Consider the following 17,557-nt stretch of genomic DNA (forward strand, 5'->3'; position numbering starts at 1 on the left):
CGGTTTCAGAAGTGGTAGAGGATGTGTGGATCAGGTGTTTGCTTTGAAGAATGTATGTGAGAAATACTTAGAAAAGCAAATGGATTTGTATGTAGCATTTATGGATCTGGAGAAGGCATATGATAGAGTTGATAGAGATGCTCTGTGGAAGGTATTAAGAATATATGGTGTGGGAGGCAAGTTGTTAGAAGCAGTGAAAAGTTTTTATCGAGGATGTAAGGCATGTGTACGTGTAGGAAGAGAGGAAAGTGATTGGTTCTCAGTGAATGTAGGTTTGCGGCAGGGGTGTGTGATGTCTCCATGGTTGTTTAATTTGTTTATGGATGGGGTTGTTAGGGAGGTAAATGCAAGAGTCCTGGAAAGAGGGGCAAGTATGAAGTCTGTTGGGGATGAGAGAGCTTGGGAAGTGAGTCAGTTGTTGTTCGCTGATGATACAGCGCTGGTGGCTGATTCATGTGAGAAACTGCAGAAGCTGGTGACTGAGTTTGGTAAAGTGTGTGGAAGAAGAAAGTTAAGAGTAAATGTGAATAAGAGCAAGGTTATTAGGTACAGTAGGGTTGAGGGTCAAGTCAATTGGGAGGTGAGTTTGAATGGAGAAAAACTGGAGGAAGTGAAGTGTTTTAGATATCTGGGAGTGGATCTGTCAGCGGATGGAACCATGGAAGCGGAAGTGGATCATAGGGTGGGGGAGGGGGCGAAAATTTTGGGAGCCTTGAAAAATGTGTGGAAGTCGAGAACATTATCTCGGAAAGCAAAAATGGGTATGTTTGAAGGAATAGTGGTTCCAACAATGTTGTATGGTTGCGAGGCGTGGGCTATGGATAGAGTTGTGCGCAGGAGGATGGATGTGCTGGAAATGAGATGTTTGAGGACAATGTGTGGTGTGAGGTGGTTTGATCGAGTAAGTAACGTAAGGGTAAGAGAGATGTGTGGAAATAAAAAGAGCGTGGTTGAGAGAGCAGAAGAGGGTGTTTTGAAATGGTTTGGGCACATGGAGAGAATGAGTGAGGAAAGATTGACCAAGAGGATATATGTGTCGGAGGTGGAGGGAACGAGGAGAAGAGGGAGACCAAATTGGAGGTGGAAAGATGGAGTGAAAAAGATTTTGTGTGATCGGGGCCTGAACATGCAGGAGGGTGAAAGGAGGGCAAGGAATAGAGTGAATTGGAGCGATGTGGTATACAGGGGTTGACGTGCTGTCAGTGGATTGAATCAAGGCATGTGAAGCGTCTGGGGTAAACCATGGAAAGCTGTGTAGGTATGTATATTTGCGTGTGTGGACGTGTGTATGTACGTGTGTATGGGGGTTGGGCCATTTCTTTCGTCTGTTTCCTCGCGCTACCTCGCAAACGCGGGAGACAGCGACAAAGTATAAAAAAAAAAAAAAAAAAATATATATATATATATATATATATATATATATATATATATATATATATATATATATATATATATATATATATATATATATATATATATATATATATATATATATATATATATATATATATATATATATATATATATATATATATATATATATATATATATATATCTATATATATATATATATATATATATATATATATATATATATATATATATATATATATATATATATATATATATATATATATATATATAAATATATATATATATATATATATATATATATATATATATATATATATATATATATATATATATATATATATATATATATCTCTATATATGTATACGTATATATATATATATATATATATATATATATATATATATATATATATATATATATAAATATATATATATATATATATATACATATATATATATATATATATAAGTATACATAAGTATACGTATGTAAGTAGGAGGGATGGCCAGAGAGCGTTATTGGATTACGTGTTAATTGACAGGCGCGCGAAAGAGAGACTTTTGGATGTTAATGTGCTGAGAGGTGCAACTGGAGGGATATCTGATCATTATCTTGTAGAGGCTAAGGTGAAAATTTGTATGTGTTTTCAGAAAAGTAGAGTGAATGTTGGGGTGAAGAGGGTGGTGAAAGTAAGTGAGCTTGGGAAGGAGACTTGTGTGAGGAAGTACCAGGAGAGACTGAGTACAGAATGGAAAAAGGTGAGAACAATGGAAGTGAGGGGAGTGGGGGAGGAATGGGATGTATTTAGGGAATCAGTGATGGATTGCGCAAAAGATGCTTGTGGCATGAGAAGAGTGGGAGGTGGGTTGATTAGAAAGGTTAGTGAGTGGTGGGATGAAGAAGTAAGATTATTTGTGAAAGAGAAGAGAGAGGCATTTGGACGATTTTTGCAGGGAAAAAATGCAATTCAGTGGGAGATGTATAAAAGAAAGAGACAGGAGGTCAAGAGAAAGGTGAAAAAGAGGGCAAATGAGAGTTGGGGTGAGAGAGTATCATTAAATTTTAGGGAGAATAAAAAGATGTTCTGGAAGGAGGTAAATAAAGTGCGTAAGACAAGGGAGCAAATGGGAACTTCAGTGAAGGGCGCAAATGGGGAGGTGATAATAAGTAGTGGTGATGTGAGAAGGAGATGGAGTGAGTATTTTGAAGTTTTGTTGAATGTGTTTGATGATATAGTGGCAGCTATAGGGTGTTTTGGTCGAGGTGGTGTGCAAAGTGAGAGGGTTAGGGAAAATGATTTGGTAAACAGAGAAGAGGTAGTAAAAGCTTTGCGGAAGATGAAAGGCAGTAAGGCAGCAGGTTTGGATGGCATTGCAGTGGAATTTTTTAAAAAAGGGGGTGACTGTATTATTGACTGGTTGTTAAGGTTATTTAATGTATGTATGACTCATGGTGAGGTGCCTGAGGATTGGCGGAATGCGTGCATAGTGCCATTGTACAAAGGCAAAGGGGATAAGAGTGAGTGCTCAAATTACATAGGTAAAAGTTTGTTGAGTATTCCTGGTAAATCATATGGGAGGGTATTGATTGAGAGGGTGAAGGCATGTACAGAGCATCAGATTGGGGAAGAGCAGTGTGGTTTCAGAAGTGGTAGAGGATGTGTGGGTCAGGTGTTTGCTTTGAAGAATGTATGTGAGAAATACTTAGAAAAGCAAGTGCATTTGTATGTAGCATTTATGGATCTGGAGAAGGCATATGATAGAGTTGATAGAGATGCTCTGTGGAAGGTATTAAGAATATATGGTGTGGGAGGCAAGTTGTTAGAAGCAGTGAAAAGTTTTTATCGAGGATGTAAAGCATGTGTACGTGTACGAAGAGAGGAAAGTGATTGGTTCTCAGTGAATGTAGGTTCACTGGGAAGTGAGTCAGTTGTTGTTCGCTGATGATACAATGCTGGTGGCTGATTCATGTGAGAAACTGCAGAAGCTGGTGACTGAGTTTGGTAAAGTGTGTGAAAGAAGAAAGTTAAGAGTAAATGTGAATAAGAGCAAGGTTATTAGGTACAGTAGGGTTGAGGGTCAAGTCAATTGGGAGGTAAGTTTGAATGGAGAAAAACTGGAGGAAGTAAAGTGTTTTAGATATCTGGGAGTGGACCTGGCAGCGGATGGAACCATAGAAGCGGAAGTGAATCATAGGGTGGGGGAGGGGGCGAAAATCCTGGGAGCCTTGAAGAATGTTTGGAAGTCGAGAACATTATCTCGGAAAGCAAAAATGGGTATGTTTGAAGGAATAGTGGTTCCAACAATGTTTTATGGTTGCGAGGCGTGGGGTATAGATAGAGTTGTGCGCAGGAGGGTGGATGTGCTGGAAATGAGATGTTTGAGGACAATATGTGATGTGATGTGGTTTGATCGAGTAAGTAATGTAAGGGTGAGAGAGATGTGTGGAAATAAAAAGAGTGTGGTTGAGAGAGCAGAAGAGGGTGTTTTGAAATGGTTTGGTCACATGGAGAGAATGAATGAGGAAAGATTGACCAAGAGGATATATGTGTCAGAGATGGAGGGAACGAGGAGAAGTGGGAGACCAAATTGGAGGTGGAAAGATGGAGTGAAAAAGATTTTGAGTGATCGGGGCCTGAAGATGCAGGAGGGTGAAAGGCGTGCAAGGAATAGAGTGAATTGGAACGATTTGGTATACCGGGGTCGACGTGCTGTCAATGGATTGAACCAGGGCATGTGAAGCGTCTGGGGTAAACCATGCTATGTGTGTGGGGCCTGGATGTGGAAAGGGAGCTGTGGTTTCGGTGCACTATTACATGACAGCTAGAGACTGAGTGTGAACGAATGGGGCCTTTGGTGTTTTTCCTAGCGCTACCTCGCACACATGAGGGGGGAGGGGGTTGTTATTCTATGTGTGGCGAGGTGGCGATGGGAACAAATAAAGGCAGACAGTATGAATTAAGTACATGTGTATATATGTATATGTCTGTGTGTGTATATATATGTGTACGTTGAGATGTATAGGTATGTATATTGTGCGTGTGTGGACATGTATGTATATACATGTGTATATGGGCGTGTTGGGCCATTCTTTCGTCTGTTTCCTTGCGTTACCTCGCTAACGCGGGAGACAGCGACAAAGCAAAAAAAAGAAAAAAAAAACAAATGTATTATCGTGGTTTGTCGATGTCTCCCGCGTTTTCGAGGTAGCGCAAGGACACAGACGAAAGAAATGGCCCAACCCACCCCTATACACATGTATATACATACACGTCCACACACGCAAATATGCATACCTATACATCTCAATGTACATATATATATAAACACACAGACATATACATATATACACATGTATATAATTCATACTGCCTGCCTTTATTTATTCCCATCGCCACCTCGCAATACATGGAATAACATCCCCCTCCCCCATCATGTGTGCGAGGTAGCGCTAGGAAAAGACAATAAAGGCCCCATTCGTTCACACTCAGTCTCTACCTGTCATGTAAGTAATAATGCCTGAAACCACAGCTCCCTTTCCATATCCAGGCCCCACACAACTTTCCATGGTTTACCCAAGACGCTTCATATACCCTGATTCAATCCATTGACATCACGTCAACCCCGGTATACCACATCAATCCAATTCACTCTATTCCTTACCGGCTTTTCACCCTCCTGCATGTTCAGGCCCCGATCACACAAAATCTTTTTCACTCCATCTTTCCACCTCCAATTTGGTCTCCCACTTCTCCTCGTTCCCTCCACCTCCGACACATATATCCTCTTGGTAAATCTTTCCTCACTCATTCTCTCCATGTGCCAAAACCATTTCAAAACACCCTCTTCTGCTCTCTCAACCACACTCTTTTTATTTCCGCACATCTCTCTTACCCCTACATTATCTACTAGGTCAAACCACCTCACACCACGTATTATCCTCAAATATCTCATTTCCAGCACATCCACCCTCCTGCGCACAACTCTATCCATAGCCCACGCCTCGCAACCATACAACATTGTTGGAACCACTATTTCTTCAAACATACCCATTTTTGCTTTCCGAGATAATGTTCTCGACTTCCACATATTCTTCAAGGCTCCCATGATTTTCGCCCCCTCGCCCACCTTATGATTCAATTCCGCTTCCATGGGTACATCCGCTGCTAGATCCACTCCCAGATATCTAAAACACTTTACTTCCTCCAGTTTTTCTCCATTAAAACTTAACTCCCAATTGACTTGACCCTCAACCCTATTGTACCTAAGAACATTGCCCTTATTCACATTTACTCATATCTTTCTTCTTTCACACACTTTACCAAACTCAGTCACCAGCTTCTGCAGTTTCTCACATGAATCAGCCACCATGTCTCTATCATCGGCGAACAACAACTGACTCACTTCCCAAGTTCTCTCATCCACAGGGGACTGCATACTTGCCCCTCTTTCCAAAACTCTTGCATTCACCTCCCTAACAACCCCATCCATAAACAAATTAAACAACCATGGAGACATCACACACCTCTGCCGGAAACCTATATTCAATGAGAACCAATCACTTTCCTCTCTTCCTACACGTACACATGCCTTACATCCTCGATAAAAACTTTTCACTGCTTCTAACAACTTGCCTCCCACACCATATATTCTTAAAACCTTCCACAGAGCATCTCTATCAACTCTATCATATGCCTTCTCCAGATCCATAAATGCTACATACAAATCCATTTGTTTTTCTAAGTATTTCTCGCATACATTCTTCAAAGGAAACACCTCATCCACACATCCTCTACCACTTCTGAAACCACACTCCTCTTCCCCAATCTGATGCTCTGTACATGCCTCCACCCTCTCAATCAATACCCTCCCATAGAATTTACCAGGAATACTCAACAAACTTATATCTCTGTAATTTGAGCACTCACTCTTATCCCCTTTGCCTTTGTACAATGGCACTATGCCAGCATTCCGCCAAGCCTCAGGCACCTCACCATGAATCATACATACATTAGATAACCTTACTAACCAGTCAACAATACAGTCACCCCCTTTTTTAATAAATTCCACTGCAATACCATCCAAACCTGCTGCTTCCGTAAAGCTTTTACTACCTCTATTTACCAAATAATTTTCCCTAACCCTCTCACTGTGCACACCACCTCGACCAAGATACCCCACATCTGCCACTCTATCATCAAACATATTCAACACACCTTCAAAATACTCACTCCATCTCCTTCTCACAACACCACTACTTGTTATCACCTCACCATTTGCCCCCTTCACTGAAGTTCCCATTTGCTCCCTTGTCTTACGAACTTTATTTACCTCCTTCCAAAACATCTTTTTATTCTCCCTGAAATTTAATGATACTCTCTCACCCCAACTCTCATTTGCCCTCTTTTTCACCTCTTGTACCTTTCTCTTGACCTCCTGCCTCTTTCTTTTATACCTCTCCCACTCATTTGCATTTTTTCCCTGCAAAAATCGTTCGAATGCCTCTCTCTTCTCTTTCACTAATAATCTTACTTCTTCATCCCACCACTCACTACCTTTTCTAATCAACCCACCTCACACGCTTCTCATGCCACAATAATATATATTTTTCTTTCTTTTAAACTATTCGCCATTTCCCGCGTTAGCGAGGTAGCGTTAAGAATAGAGGACTGGGCCTTTTATGGAATATCCTCACCTGGCCCCACTCTGTTCCTTCTTTTGGAAAATTAAAAAAAAACGAGAAGGGAGGAATTCCAGCCCCCCGCTCCCTCCTCCCCTTTTAGTCGCCTTCTACGACGCGCAGGGAATACGTGGGAAGTATTCTTAATCCCCTATCCCCAGGGATATATATATATATATATATATATATATATATATATATATATATATATATATATATATATATATATATATATATATATATATTGAATTACGTGTTGGTTTTTAGGCGCGCGAAATAGAGACTTTTGGATGTTAGTGTGCTGAGAGGTGCAACTGGAGGGATGTCTGATCATTATCTTTTTGAGGCGAAGGGGAAGAATTGTAGACGTTTTCAGAAAATATGAGAGAATGTTGGGGTGAAGAGAGTGGTGAGGGTAAGTTAGGTTGTGAAGGCGTCTTGTGTGAGAAAGTACCAAGAGAGACAGTATAGAATGGAAAAAGGTGAGAACAAAGGACGTAAGGTGAGTTGGGAAGGAAGGGGATTTACTTCGGGAAGCAGTAATGGCTTGTAGCATGAGAAGCGTGGGAAGTAGGCAGATTAGAAAGGGTAGTGTGTGTTGAGATGAAGAAGTGAGATTATTAGTGAAGATTTTTGCAGGGAAATGATATAAATGGCTGGGAGATGTATAAAAGAAAGTGGCAGGAGGTCAAGAGAAAGGCGGAACAGGCAAAAAAGATGGCAAATGAGATATGCAGTGAAAAAAACAATAAATTTTAGGGAGAATGAAAAGAAGTTTTGGAAGAAGATAAATAAAGCGCGTAAGACAAGGGACCAAATGGGATCATCATTGAAGGGGGCGATTGGGGAGGTGATAACAAATAGTGGTGATGTGAAAAGAAGATGGAGTGAGTATTTTGAAGGTTTGTTGAATATATTTGATGATAGAGTGGTAGATATAGGGTGTTTTGGTCGAGGTGGTGTGCAAAGTGAGACAGTTGGAGAGAATGATTTGGTAAACAGAGAAGAGGTAGTAAAAGCTTTGAGGAAGACGAAAGCAGGCAAGGCAGTGGGTTTGGATGGCACTGCAGTGGAATTTATCTAAAAAGCGGGTGGCTGTATTGTTGACTAGTTAGTAAGGTTATTTAATGTATGTATGACTCATGGTGGGGTGACTGAGGACTGGCAGAATGCTTCCATAGTACCGTTATACAAAGTCAAATGGGATGAGTGAGTGCTGAAATTACAGAGGTATAAGTTTTTTGAGTATTAATGGGAAATTAATGGGAGAGCATTGATTGAGAAGGTGTAGGCAGGTACAGAGCATCAGATTGGGGAAGTGCAATGTGGTTTCAGAAGTGGTAGAGGATGTGTGGTTTCAGAAGTGGTATAGGATTTGTGGATCAGGTGTTTGCTTTGAAAAAAATATGTGAGAAATACTTAGAAAAGCAAATGGATTTGCATGTAACATTTATGGATCTGGAAAAGGCATATGATAGAGTTGATACAGATGTCCTGTGGAAGGTATTAAGAATATAAGGTGTGGGAGGAAAGTTGCGAGAAGCAGTGAAAAGTTTTTTATCGAGGATGTAAGGAATGCGCGCGTGTAGGAAGAGAGGAAAGTGATTCGTTCTCGGTGAATGTTGGTTTACGGCATGGGTGCATGATGTCTCCATGGTTGTTTAATTTGTTTTTGGATAGGGTTGTTGGGAGGTGAATGCAAGAATGATGGAAAGAGGGGCAAGTATGCAGTCTGTTGTGGACGAGAGAACTCGGTAAGTGAGTCAGTTGTTGTTCGCTGGTGGTTGACTCAGGAGAGAAGCTGCAGAAACTAGTGCCTGAGTTTGGTAATGTGTGTGAAAAAAGAAACCTGAGAGTAAATGTGAATAAGACCAAGGCTATTAGGTACAGTAGTGTTGAGGAACAAGTCAATTAGACGGTAAGTTTGAATGCAGAAAAACTGGAGGAAGTGGAGTGTAGTGTTTACAGAAGTTGAACAGGATGTGTGGATCAGGTGCTTGCTTTGAAGAATGTATGTGAGAAATACTTAGAAAAGCAAATGGATTTGTATGTAGCATTTATGGATCTGATGAAGGCATATGTGTGATGTCTCCATGGTTGCTTAATTTGTTTATGGATGGGGTTCTTAGGGAGGTGAAGGGAAGAGTTTTGGAAAGAGAGAGTAAGTATGCAGTCTGTTGTAGATGAGAGAGCTTGGGAAGTGAGTCAGTTGTTGTTCGCTGATGATACAACGCTGGTAGCTGATTCATGTGAGAAACTGCAGAAGCTGGTGACTTAGTCTGGTAAAGTGTGTGAAAGAAGAAAGTTAAGAGTAAATGTGAATAAGAGCAAGGTTATTAGGTACAGTACGGTTGAGGGTTAAGTCAATTGGGAGGTAAATTTGAATGGAGAAAAACTGGAGGAAGTGAAGTGTTTTAGATATATGTGAGTGGATTTGGCAGCGGATGGAACAATGGAAGCGGAAGTGAATCATTGGGTGGGGGAGGGGGCGAAAATTCTGGGAGCCATGAAGAATGTGTGGAAGTCGAGAACATTATCTCGGATAGCAAAATGGGTATGTTTGAAGGAATAGTGGTTCCAACAATGTTGTATGGTTGCGAGGCGTGGGCTATGGATAGAGTTGTGCGCAGGAGGGTGCATGTGCTGGAAATGATATGTTTGAGGACAATATATGGTATGAGGTGGTTTGATCGAGTTAATAATGATATGGTAAGAGAGATGTGAGGTAATAAAAAGAGTGTGGTTGAGAGAGCAGAAGAGGGTGTTTTGAAATGGTTTCGTCACATGGAGAGAATGAGTAAGGAAAGATTGACCTAGAGGATATATGTGTCGGAGGTGGAGGGAACGAGGAGAAGTGGGAGACCAAATTGGAGGTGGAAAGATGGAGAGAAAAGGATTTTGAGTGATCGGAGCCTAAACATGCAGGAGGGTGAAAGACGTGCAATGAATAGAGTGAATTGGAACGATGTGGTATACCGGAGTCGACGTGCTGTCAGTGGATTAAACCAGGTCATGTGAAGTGTCTATGGGAAACCATGGATAGTTTTGTGGGGCCTGGATGTGGAAAGGGAGCTGTGGTTTCGGTGCATTATTACATGACAGCTAGAGACTGAATGTGATCGAATGTGGCTTTTGTTGTCTTTTTCTAGCGCTACCTCGCACACATGAGGAGAGGAGGGGGGGGGGACTATTATTTCATGCGTGGCGAGGTGGCGATGTGAATGAATAAAGGCAGACAGTATGAATTATGTACATGTGTATATATGTATATGTCTGTGTGTGTATATATATGTATACGTAGTGATGTATAGGTATGTATATTTGCGTTTGTGGAGGTGTATGTATATAAATGTGCATGTGGTTGCGTTGGGCCATTCTTTCTTTTTTGTCCTTGCGCTACCTCGCTATCGCGGGAGACAGCGTCAAAGCGAAATATATAAATATATTTATATATATATATATATATATATATATATATATATATATATATATATTTTTTTTTTTTTTTTTTTTTTTTTTTTATACCTCGTCGCTGTCTCCCGCGTTTGCGAGGTAGCGCAAGGAAACAGACGAAAGAAATGGCCCAACCCCCCCCCATACACATGTACATACATACGTCCACACACGCAAATATACATACCTACACAGCTTTCCATGGTTTACCCCGGACGCTTCACATGCCTTGATTCAATCCACTGACAGCACGTCAACCCCTGTATACCACATCGCTCCAATTCACTCTATTCCTTGCCCTCCTTTCACCCTCCTGCATGTTCAGGCCCCGATCACACAAAATCCTTTTCACTCCATCTTTCCACCTCCAAGTTGGTCTCCCTCTTCTCCTCGTTCCCTCCACCTCCGACACATATATCCTCTTGGTCAATCTTTCCTCACTCATTCTCTCCATGTGCCCAAACCACTTCAAAACACCCTCATCTGCTCTCTCAACCACGCTCTTTTTATTTCCACACATCTCTCTTACCCTTACGTTACTTACTCGATCAAACCACCTCACACCACACATTGTCCTCAAACATCTCATTTCCAGCACATCCATCCTCCTGCGCACAACTCTATCCATAGCCCACGCCTCGCAACCATACAACATTGTTGGAACCACTATTCCTTCAAACATACCCATTTTTGCTTTCCGGGATAATGTTCTCGACTTCCACACATTTTTCAAGGCTCCCAAAATTTTTGCCCCCTCCCCCACCCTATGATCCACTTCCGCTTCCATGGTTCCATCCGCTGACAGATCCACTCCCAGATATCTAAAACACTTCACTTCCTCCAGTTTTTCTCCATTCAAACTCACCTCCCAATTGACTTGACCCTCAACCCTACTGTACCTAATAACCTTGCTCTTATTCACATTTACTCTTAACTTTCTTCTTCCACACACTTTACCAAACTCCGTCACCAGCTTCTGCAGTTTCTCACATGAATCCGCCACCAGCGCTGTATCATCAGCGAACAACAACTGACTCACTTCCCAAGCTCTCTCATCCCCAACAGACTTCATACTTGCCCCTCTTTCCAAGACTCTTGCATTTACCTCCCTAACAACCCCATCCATAAACAAATATATATATATATATAAATATATATATATATATATATATATATATATATATATATATATATATATATATATATATATATATATAAGTATATATATATATATATATATATATATAAATATATATATATATATATATCTTTCTTTTTTTCTTTCGTACTATTCGCCATTTCCCGCATTAGCGAGGTAGCGCTATGAACAGAGGACTGGGCCTTAGAGGGAATATCCTCACCTGGCCCCCTTCTCTGTTCCTTCTTTTGGAATATTAAAAAAAAAAAACGAGAGGGGAGGATTTCCAGCCCCCCGCTCCCTCCCCTTTTAGTCGCCTTCTACGACACGCCGGGAATACGTGGGAAGTATTCTTAATCCCCTATCCCCAGGGATAAATATATATATATATATATATATATATATATGTATATATATATATATATATATATATATATATATATATATATATATATATATATATATATATATATGGATTTGTATGTAGCATTTATGGATCTGGAGAAGGCATATGATAGAGTTGATAGAGATGCTCTGTGGAAGGTATTAAGAATATATGGTGTGGGAGGCAAGTTGTTAGAAGCAGTGAAAAGTTTTTATCGAGGATGTAAGGCATGTGTACGTGTAGGAAGAGAGGAAAGTGATTGGTTCTCAGTGAATGTAGGTTTGCGGCAGGGGTGTGTGATGTCTCCATGGTTGTTTAATTTGTTTATGGATGGGGTTGTTAGGGAGGTGAATGCAAGAGTCCTGGAAAGAGGGGCAAGTATGAAGTCTGTTGGGGATGAGAGAGCTTGGGAAGTGAGTCAGTTGTTGTTCGCTGATGATACAGCGCTGGTGGCTGATTCATGTGAGAAACTGCAGAAGCTGGTGACTGAGTTTGGTAAAGTGTGTGGAAGAAGAAAGTTGAGAGTAAATGTGAATAAGAGCAAGGTTATTAGGTACAGTAGGGGTGAGGGTCAAGTCAATTGGGAGGTGAGTTTGAATGGAGAAAAACTGGAGGAAGTGAAGTGTTTTAGATATCTGGGAGTGGATCTGTCAGCGGATGGAACCATGGAAGCGGAAGTGGATCATAGGGTGGGGGAGGGGGCGAAAATTTTGGGAGCCTTGAAAAATGTGTGGAAGTCGAGAACATTATCTCGGAAAGCAAAAATGGGTATGTTTGAGGGAATAGTGGTTCCAACAATGTTGTATGGTTGCGAGGCGTGGGCTATGGATAGAGATGTGCGCAGGAGGATGGATGTGCTGGAAATGAGATGTTTGAGGACAATGTGTGGTGTGAGGTGGTTTGATCGAGTAAGTAACGTAAGGGTAAGAGAGATGTGTGGAAATAAAAAGAGCGTGGTTGAGAGAGCAGAAGAGGGTGTTTTGAAATGGTTTGGGCACATGGAGAGAATGAGTGAGGAGAGATTGACCAAGAGGATATATGTGTCGGAGGTGGAGGGAACGAGGAGAAGAGGGAGACCAAATTGGAGGTGGAAAGATGGAGTGAAAAAGATTTTGTGTGATCGGGGCCTGAACATGCAGGAGGGTGAAAGGAGGGCAAGAAATAGAGTGAATTGGAGTCATGTGGTATACAGGGGTTGACGTGCTGTCAGTGGATTGAAGCAAGGCATGTGAAGCGTCTGGGGTAAACCATGGAAAGCTGTGTAGGTATGTATATTTGCGTGTGTGGACGTGTGTATGTACATGTGTATGGGGGGGGGGGTGGGGCCATTTTCTTTCGTCTGTTTCCTTGCGCTACCTCGCAAACGCGGGAGACAGCGAAAAATTATAAAAAAAAAAAAAAAAAAAAATATATATATATATATATATATTTATATATATATATATATATATATATATATATATATATATATATATATATATATATATATATATATATATATATATATATATATATATATATTTATATATATATATATATATATATATATATATATATATATATATATATATATATATATATATATATATATATATATATATATATATATATATATATATATATATAGCTTGTTTCCAGACCAGGGTTAGGGTATCTGGATAAGATTTCTTGGTTATGTAAATTGTACTTACGATATGTACATTTCTCCGATGGACCCTATTGACACTGAAGTAATACTTGTAATTTTCTTTGATATAGGATCATGGTAATGGCGGAGTTTGGACTTAATACCCTGTTCCTGAAACAGAGTTCTTCAAATTCAAGTATGTGTGCTCACCCTCCAACAAAGGTTACAGTTTCCCAGCCGCTGGCCTTTACTAACCTATGGGTAAGATGTGGAATAAACATTAATGAAACATGTATGTCTTACGCTAGTGTAAAGATCTCTATTTTAGAAATATGATGGACGTACGTTTACCTATAAATATATATACATATATATATATATATATATATATATATATATATATATATATATATATTTTTTTTTTTTTTTTTTTTTTTTTTGTCGCTGTCTCCCGCGTTTGCGAGGTAGCGCAAGGAAACAGACGAAAGAAATGGCCCAACCCCCCCCCCCCATACACATGTACATACACACGTCCACACACGCAAATATACATACCTACACAGCTTTCCATGGTTTACCCCAGACGCTTCACATGCCTTGATTCAATCCACTGACAGCACGTCAACCCCTGTATACCACATGACTCCAATTCACTCTATTCCTTGCCCTCCTTTCACCCTCCTGCATGTTCAGGCCCCGATCACACAAAATCTTTTTCACTCCATCTTTCCACCTCCAATTTGGTCTCCCTCTTCTCCTCGTTCCCTCCACCTCCGACACATATATCCTCTTGGTCAATCTCTCCTCACTCATTCTCTCCATGTGCCCAAACCATTTCAAAACACCCTCTTCTGCTCTCTCAACCACGCTCTTTTTATTTCCACACATCTTTCTTACCCTTACGTTACTTACTCGATCAAACCACCTCACACCACACATTGTCCTCAAACATCTCATTTCCAGCACATCCATCCTCCTGCGCACACCTCTATCCATAGCCCACGCCTCGCAACCATACAACATTGTTGGAACCACTATTCCCTCAAACATACCCATTTTTGCTTTCCGAGATAATGTTCTCGACTTCCACACATTTTTCAAGGCTCCCAAAATTTTCGCCCCCTCCCCCACCCTATGATCCACTTCCGCTTCCATGGTTCCATCCGCTGACAGATCCACTCCCAGATATCTAAAACACTTCACTTCCTCCAGTTTTTCTCCATTCAAACTCACCTCCCAATTGACTTGACCCTCACCCCTACTGTACCTAATAACCTTGCTCTTATTCACATTTACTCTCAACTTTCTTCTTCCACACACTTTACCAAACTCAGTCACCAGCTTCTGCAGTTTCTCACATGAATCAGCCACCAGCGCTGTATCATCAGCGAACAACAACTGACTCACTTCCCAAGCTCTCTCATCCCCAACAGACTTCATACTTGCCCCTCTTTCCAGGACTCTTGCATTTACCTCCCTTACAACCCCATCCATGAACAAATTAAACAACCATGGAGACATCACACACCCCTGCCGCAAACCTACATTCACTGAGAACCAATCACTTTCCTCTCTTCCTACACGTACACATGCCTTACATCCTCGATAAAAACTTTTCACTGCTTCTAACAACTTGCCTCCAACACCATATATTCTTAATACCTTCCACAGAGCATCTCTATCAACTCTATCATATGCCTTCTCCAGATCCATAAATGCTACATACAAATCCATTTGCTTTTCTAAGTATTTCTCACATACATTCTTCAAAGCAAACACCTGATCCACACATCCTCTACCACTTCTGAAACCGCACTGCTCTTCCCCAATCTGATGCTCTGTACATGCCTTCACCCTCTCAATCAATACCCTCCCATACAATTTACCAGGAATACTCAACAAACTTATACCTCTGTAATTTGAGCACTCACTCTTATCCCCTTTGCCTTTGTACAATGGCACTATGCACGCATTCCGCCACTCCTCAGGCACCTCACCATGAGTCATACATACATTAAATAACCTTACCAACCAGTCAACAATACAGTCACCCCCTTTTTTAATAAATTCCACTGCAATACCATCCAAACCTGCTGCCTTGCCGGCTTTCATCTTCCGCAAAGCTTTTACTACCTCTTCTCTGTTTACCAAATCATTTTCCCTAACCCTCTCACTTTGCACACCACCTCGACCAAAACACCCTATATCTGCCACTCTGTCATCAGACACATTCAACAAACCTTCAAAATACTCATTCCATCTCCTTCTCACATCACCGCTACTTGTTATCACCTCCCCATTTACGCCCTTCACTGAAGTTCCCATTTGCTCCCTTGTCTTACGCACCCTATTTACCTCCTTCCAGAACATCTTTTTATTCTCCCTAAAATTTACTGATAGTCTCTCACCCCAACTCTCATTTGCCCTTTTTTTCACCTCTTGCACCTTTCTCTTGACCTCCTGTCTCTTTCTTTTATACTTCTCCCACTCAATTGCATTTTTTCCCTGCAAAAATCGTCCAAATGCCTCTCTCTTCTCTTTCACTAATACTCTTACTTCTTCATCCCACCACTCACTACCCTTTCTAAACAGCCCACCTCCCACTCTTCTCATGCCACAAGCATCTTTTGCGCAATCCATCACTGATTCCCTAAATACATCCCATTCCTCCCCCACTCCCCTTACTTCCATTGTTCTCACCTTTTTCCATATATATATATATATATATATATATATATATATATATATATATATATATATATATATATATATATATATATATATATATATATATATATATATATATATATATATATATATATATATATATATAAATATGTATATATATATATTGTTCTATTTCTTATTTCCATTTTCTGTTTACGCTATCTTTTTAATCTTTCTCATTCTTTTTCAGGGCATGTTTGTTGTCCTCACTGGCGGGTATGCTGTTAGTCTGCTCATATTCAGCACTGAACTCCTCACTGCGCATCTTATACCGATCTTTTAGAATATCATGGTTATGATTCCCAAATGACCTGTACTTTTCTGAATAAAGCAAATCTCTAGACATTTTGTGAACTGATTTACAGTAAATAAGATACCAACGATGTCTAGATAACAAAGTAAATAAAAACCTTATTGATTTGAGTGGAGCTACAAATCTTATCAAACAAATCCTCTTCGTGAGGCTGGAATCAAACCTTTTGCATTCCATGTCACGAAAGGATGATCTGTGCCACCAACTCCTAATAGAAAACTTAATGTGATTCAACTGCAAATTCTACCGGAGTAACTGACAGTTTTATGCAGCATGCTAAGGGATGTAAATTTCATCGGCAAAGAAAACTGCTTAAGAATTTCTTATCTCAATAGATATCCAAAAAACACAATTATAAGTATCACTGAATACCAGTTTTTACAATACATAAAGGAAAACATACTGCGCGATGATTGAGACGAACGCGCAGAATGACAAATATAAAGCTCTATAGTGTCTTGTTTATGACAGGTTTTAGAAAATGGAAATAAAAAAGAAAAGAATGGTTTATATATATATATATACATATATATATATATATATATATATATATATATATATATATATATATATATATATATATATATATATATATATATATATGTATATATATATATATATATATATATATATATATATATATATATATATATATATATATATATATATATATATATATATATATATATATATATATATATATATATATATATATATATATATGTATATATATATATATATATATATATATATATATATATATATATATATATATATACATATATATATATATATATATATATATATATATATATATATATATATATATATATATATATATATATATATATATGTATATA

The 17,557-nt window shown here is 39.5% G+C and overlaps 1 protein-coding gene across 1 annotated transcript in view; it reads left to right on the top strand.

Annotated features, from left to right (window-relative positions):
* Nucleotides 1-16,807, top strand: part of LOC139758578 (uncharacterized) — a 43,238-nt gene extending 26,431 nt beyond the window's left edge. The window contains exons 4-5 of the mRNA XM_071680098.1: nt 13,789-13,918; nt 16,575-16,807. Coding sequence (XP_071536199.1) covers nt 13,789-13,918; nt 16,575-16,667 — 223 coding nt within the window. The 3' untranslated portion in view covers nt 16,668-16,807. The remainder of the gene's footprint in view (nt 1-13,788; nt 13,919-16,574) is intronic.
* Nucleotides 16,808-17,557: the final 750 nt, after the last annotated feature.

Source organism: Panulirus ornatus, chromosome 30 (genome assembly GCF_036320965.1).
Source record: "Panulirus ornatus isolate Po-2019 chromosome 30, ASM3632096v1, whole genome shotgun sequence".
Taxonomy (NCBI): Eukaryota; Metazoa; Arthropoda; class Malacostraca; order Decapoda; family Palinuridae; genus Panulirus; species Panulirus ornatus.